The sequence below is a fragment of the Solanum tuberosum genome, unplaced genomic scaffold (assembly GCF_000226075.1).
Source record: "Solanum tuberosum cultivar DM 1-3 516 R44 unplaced genomic scaffold, SolTub_3.0 scf00129, whole genome shotgun sequence".
Taxonomy (NCBI): domain Eukaryota; kingdom Viridiplantae; phylum Streptophyta; class Magnoliopsida; order Solanales; family Solanaceae; genus Solanum; species Solanum tuberosum.
In genome coordinates, this window is record NW_006239057.1 from 1519534 (window position 1) to 1525903 (window position 6370).

A 6370-nucleotide genomic window follows, 5' to 3' on the forward strand; every position below is an offset into this window, starting at 1 on the left:
ACATGTTGATTTTTCAATTTTCCAATGGGATATCAATTCAATACTAAATTTATACAAATTGGATACAATATTAACTAGTTTTACGTTGCTGTTTCAGTTGAAATCTCAATTACATGATTTTTTTTTTTCAATTTTACCACTGGGACGTCAGTTGGATACCAAATGTATACCAATTTCATACTAAGATTTGACTTAATTTTTCCAGTCAATATCAATCGCATACAAACATTACCTAATTTTTGAGTATACATTTAAAAAACACTGAAAACACAAATGATTAACTAGCACACATTATAAATATTCTGAAATTATAATTCATTAACTTAAAAGACAAAATAAATCAAAATATGAGTTTGCCATAGTAAAACAACCAAATCAAAATAAAAATAAATTATGTCTTTTTTACAGAAGGGTAATTTGAACATGTCTTCCTATTGTGTTCCTCCCGACGACATGTACTGCACGTGATCTTAGAACTCTTGAATTTCACATTAGCAAACCATTTACAAGTTGTGGTCTCCCTACAGTTTTTTTTGAACCAGGCGACAATAATTTCTGCTCCGAGACTTTTTGAATTGCATATTTTTCTGTTTCATCATAAATTATTGTGTCAATATTATATCATACAAAAGTACAAATAACTTTTATACATATGTTATATCAATATACAAATTTCATACCATTTTTATGCTTACAAAATTCATACAAAAGTAAATATACATATGTTATTTTAAAACAATTTCATATGTTATTACAGAATACAAAAGTAAAAACACATATGTTATATCAGTATACAAATTTCATACAATTCTTATTCACACATTTCATACCTATTTCATGCCAAAAATTATCAATTATTCATATCAGGATCATGCCACTAGAATAGCAAAATAATTCCAACTTAGAAATATTAATTGTCATTTCTTTAATAAACAGTATACCAAATTCATTACATTATTATTCTCAAAAATTCATTACAATATAATGACCCAAAAAAAAAAATTCAATCAAACCAAAAATTGTACCAAAACATTATCGATTGTCATACATGCTTGGTAGTATAAGTATACAAATTCCAAAGAAAAAATTATCTATTTTTTTAATAAAAAATATACAAAAAAAAAATGAGTCAGACAAATAATGAACAAATTCAATGTTCATACCAAAATATAACATTATACATTTTTTTAAAAACGCCATAATTCAAATTATTATACACAACAAAAAATCTGAAATCAATATACAAATTTCATATAATTATTATGCACATTTTTCATACCTATTTCATGCCAAAATTATACCTATTTCATGACATAACTCGTCACTTTTTCACAGAAAAACCATGCCACTATAATACCAAAATAATACCACTTTTTAACTATTAATTGTCATTTATTAGACAAATAGTATACGAAATTCATTCAAATATAATTCTAAAATCGTACCAACATAGTATAACCAATATACCAAATTCAAATAAATTTTATATAATTTTTTAACCAGAAACATACAAAAAAAAATGAATGTTCAAACAAAAATCTATATCAATTTCAAACAAATTTTTATGTAATTTCAAAAGTGAATATTCATACCAAAAACGCCATAATTAAAACTATTATTCACAAACAAAATCTGAATATATTTTTTTCAGAATCACTGTTCATAATTTTTTAGAACGTTTGGTTTGTATTACAATACAAATAAAAAATCGCAAAAGAACACTAACCTGAAGGATCCCATCTACCACCATGTTTTATTAATACTAATAAGAAGCCGTCTAAGAAAATAAAGATTATTGAATAAAAATGAATATGAATTAGATGAGAGTGACAAGATTTCTAGGAAAAAAATCGAAGAGAGAGAAACGTGGAAGAAAATGAATGAAATCATAATTTTTAATTAATTTTAACAAATTAGAGTGAAATAAGGAAACTAAATATTCTTAATTAGTTTGAATTTCCTTAATTTATGCTAATTAGTAATTATCTTCAATCAATTCAAATTTAATTAACACACTTATTTCCGTTTTTTTACCCTTTTTTTATTTTTTTCAGAAACGAATTATTTTATTTTTTTATCTTTTTATTTTTTTCAAAACAAATTTTTACAATTATTTAAAAAAAGTTTTTTTTTAAGAAATTGTTACAACCTGAAATATTTATTGTTACAACTTGAAAATTTAATTCTACTGCTATAACTTGAAAATATTAGTCTAATATATGTCATATATGAAATTTTCACAACTTTTTTTCACTTGTAATGACTCCTAATTAGAAACCTATTATAGCAATAAACTCAAAATAAATTATACTTCCTATGTCCTATTCATGGCCGACTCAACAAGATTAGGGGCCTAAAACGAAACTTAAAAGAGGGGCTCTAATATTTTATCTTTTTCATCATATATACTTTTATTTAAAATTTACTTTTCTAGATTATTAGGTGTGAAGTCATTAGTAATTGTTTTATAATCAATTTGTTTTAATAATTTCTTTTCAATTGATAATATAGTTAATCCATTCAATCTCTCTTGACACATTGTTGATCTCAAATAAGCTTTAATCAATTTTAGTTTTGAAAAAACTCCTATTTTATGTGGCACCATTTAATTTGATACGGTGATTACAAAAAGAACTTTTGAACCTTGTGGTCTAAAACAATCTTATTTGTGTAGCTGTAAATCATTTCATTAAGAATAAAAATGAATATTCAAGTTAAATTATTTTAAATTATAGTAAAATAACATTCTTTTTAGGATAAACTAAAAAAAAAAAGGGTGTCACATAAAATGACACAGAAAGAGCACTTTTATCAATTACATATTGTAGTTGGTAGGATTTCTTTATCTATTTTATCATCCCCAACCCTAACACTTGTTTATTTTTCTTATCTCCAAAGTCGGAAAATTCCTTTTATCTTCCCCTTCATCATTTTCAATAATAAAAATTTACGATCAATCATAGAAAAAGATGTAAGTCGATTAGCTATATCAAATTAGAGCTATTTTTATAAGCTTATTTTTAGGACTACCAAAAGTTACAAACACTTTAGAATTTTTTAGCTACATGTATTTCTTTTCGTTTATAGATGAAGGTCCCTATTTCATGAATTGTATATATCATATGGACCACTAGCTAGAGGGCCAATAATAATTTAAAAGCCCAATAATTGGTTACGTTCCAACGATGACAAATGGACGGGTCGAATTAATTATCATTAAATTATAAATGACGTAAATAAAAATAAATAAAATATTATATCCATCTATATTTAATTAAATTTGGATTAGGATGGATAATGTGTGGCACCTAATAAGTTATCTATCTGCCCAACTTCCATCTAATTTATTAAATGCCATGTCCTCACATTAACCTTTAGACGTGGAGTCAGAATTACAATCTTAGAAAGATTATTTTTAACTGTTAATAATTGGATTTTAAATACATATTTAATAGAAAAAAAATAATACAAATACAAGCAATTAAATTCGATCAAATATATATATTAACTTTTTACTCCATCCTTGCTACCCTCTAGTTATATATAGTCAAACTTTTTTATGGTGACAAACTGACAGCGTTTATCTGAATATTTCGCAGCTGCTATAGTGAAGTGTTATATATATCTCATTGAACTATATGGAAGCTCATAATATATATATATATATATATATATATATATGAATTGATCCATATATGTTCGACCCGCTTTTAACAAATTGATTATCCAATCTATTTTTAATTGGAAGGGTTGAGGAATATTTTTACTTCTTATTCATTTTATTAGCACTACCCTCATTTTTAATAAAGTGGCTTCTTCGATCTATTTTACTTGTCATGTTTCTTTACATACGTCTTTGAAGAAAATATTAACTAAAAGATTAATATGACTAAATTATTTTTATGTACTCTTTGATCTTAATTTAATAATACTCTCTTTTTCATCATATTAGTCACTCTTCACATTTATTGAATAAGAGTAAAGGTAGAAACAATTAATTATATCTTAATTTTCTAAAATAAAGTAACTATTTTGGATAAACTATTTTTAGTAAGCATAAGATCCCTATTTCGATAATTCCTAAGCAAATAAAGAATATTTTGGATTAAATAGGTCCACGAGTGTCGAATATCGGAGAACTTAAAAGAATGAAAATAGGAGGACTCATAAATATTTCTTAAATTTAGCAATTTGGTGGCTCATTTATTACCAAAACTAGATGACTAAAATCAAGACAAGATTTTAAACCAAAGTGACAAAATATAAAAAGTAAGAAGTAAAGGGTCTTGTATCATGTTCAGAAACATGTAATCAAACATTTGAATTATTAGAAAGAAAACAAACTTTATTTGGATTTTCTCAAAAGAGCTAAAGATTTGCCCATAAGAAGATAAATATATAAAAGACATAAACACATGTGTTTAATTATATCTTTTTTACAACATTAACCATTAGACCATTTTTCACTTGCATGATAATTGAAGTAGTAGGATAAACATTTTCTGGTTCCACTACTTGGATATTGTAATTGTGTATGATGATAGCTGACACAATTTTCATCTGAACAAATGCCATTTCTTTCCCTAAACAAGTCCTTGGACCCGCGTTAAACGCTGGAAATTTGAAAGATGGCTCATGTTTGATCCCTCCACGTTCAGAAATCCATCTTTCTGGCTTGAACTCTAGACAATCTTTCCCCCAGAGAGTCTCCATTCTCCCCATCACATAGAATGGTAGAATCATTCTTGTTTTTGGACTAACACGATGACCGCTTGGAAGGATGTCATGATCAAGTGGAACTTTGTGCTCTAAAGAGACTGATGGAAACAACCTAAGAGTTTCACATAAAGCACCATGTAGATAAATCAATTTTCTTGATTCTTCTTTGGTGAAAAACTTGAGGTTTTCGTCTTCTTTTACATGCAATTGTTGTTGAATCTCTTCTCTAATCTTTTTCTCAACTAAGGGATTTTTAGCCAAGAGGACGAAAAACCAAGTGAGAGCTGCACTTGTAGTGTCTCTACCAGCAAACATCAAATTAATGAAAGTGTCCCTTAGAAATGTTTGCAAAGTACCCAAATCACCATCATTCCATTGATTGTACATTTTGATGTATGCATTTAAAAATGCAAATTCCTCATCTTTGATTGTAGTTTTATGCATCAACTCTTCTTGTTTTCGCGCTATGCAAGGATATATGAATTGATCAAAAGCCTCACATGCTTGCATGAGCTTCTTCTCTTTACCAATTCTAAGCCATTGTTGCAATTTCCATAGACATTTTGGTGTTATGTGTCTATGTAAAAGTGCATCAAGAGCATCACCAAACGCCTTTTCATATGGTAAATAAGGTAAGTCCATAGACAAGCTTCTTGGATCATGATCAAGTAACAATCTAGTGATGGAATCAAAAGTAAATCTTTGCAAAACATCTTGCAAATCCAATGTTTTGCCTTGTTTTGCAAAAGCATCAAGAATTGGTCTAAGCCCTTTTTCAATTATGTCCCACAAGGTCTTTTCTAACAATATTTGGAACTTTGCATGACTCATTATAGACATTGTGGTCTTCCTATGAAGCTCCCATAATTCATGATCAACATTGAATATCCCATTTCCCAAAATATCAAAAATCTTACGAAATTCAGGTCCTTTTGGATAGTTTGAAAAGTTTTTACTAAAGATATAATGTATATCTCCAGGATCGCAAGTAAACAACATATCCATATTTGTAAAAATAGGACCTTTGAATTTATAAGTACTGCCATATTCTATAAGAACTTCAGTCATATATGCATGACCACGATGAATATTCCCAATAACCGCAGGCAACTCCCTAAGGATTGGCCAATTTGTTGGTGCTGATGTTTTTGTCCTTCTATATATGATGAACCATATAGAATAAGTAAAACAAAAAATCAACAAGAAAAGAATAGAATATTCAAGAAAATCCATTGAAGGTTGAATTACTATTTCTTTTTGCTACTAATTTTGGTAGTGTATACTATTTGTTTGTAAATTGTGTACTAATTCACTAAAGTCTTGGTAGAGTTTTATACACGTGTTGGTGAATTTTGGCCACAATTTTAATTGGACCCCAATTTAAAGAGCCTAGGATAGTTACTTGATGAGTTAGACATTTAATGTGTACACGTTGTCGAAAAATTATTGGCAACTTTATTTAGAAGTGACCATTCAACTATATTTTATTATTTATATTTATATATTATCATACTTTAGAAGTGGTGGTTCCTCAACTACTACCAAACCAATCAAAAATTGTCACGTGGGGCTAATTAATATTTCTTTCTATTTCTTTCTTTTATATAATATTTTCTATTTCTACTTTCTATTTCTTTCTATTATATTCTAT

General features: G+C 27.3%; 1 protein-coding gene across 1 annotated transcript; it reads right to left on the reverse strand.

Annotated features, from left to right (window-relative positions):
- Positions 1-4397: 4397 nt before the first annotated feature.
- Positions 4398-6005, reverse strand: LOC102593147 (alkane hydroxylase MAH1-like). The gene has a single exon (XM_006351355.2). It carries the CDS (start codon positions 5950-5952, stop codon positions 4426-4428), a length of 1527 nt encoding a protein of 508 aa, XP_006351417.1. The 5' UTR covers positions 5953-6005; the 3' UTR covers positions 4398-4425.
- Between the last annotated feature and the right edge of the window lie 365 nt (positions 6006-6370).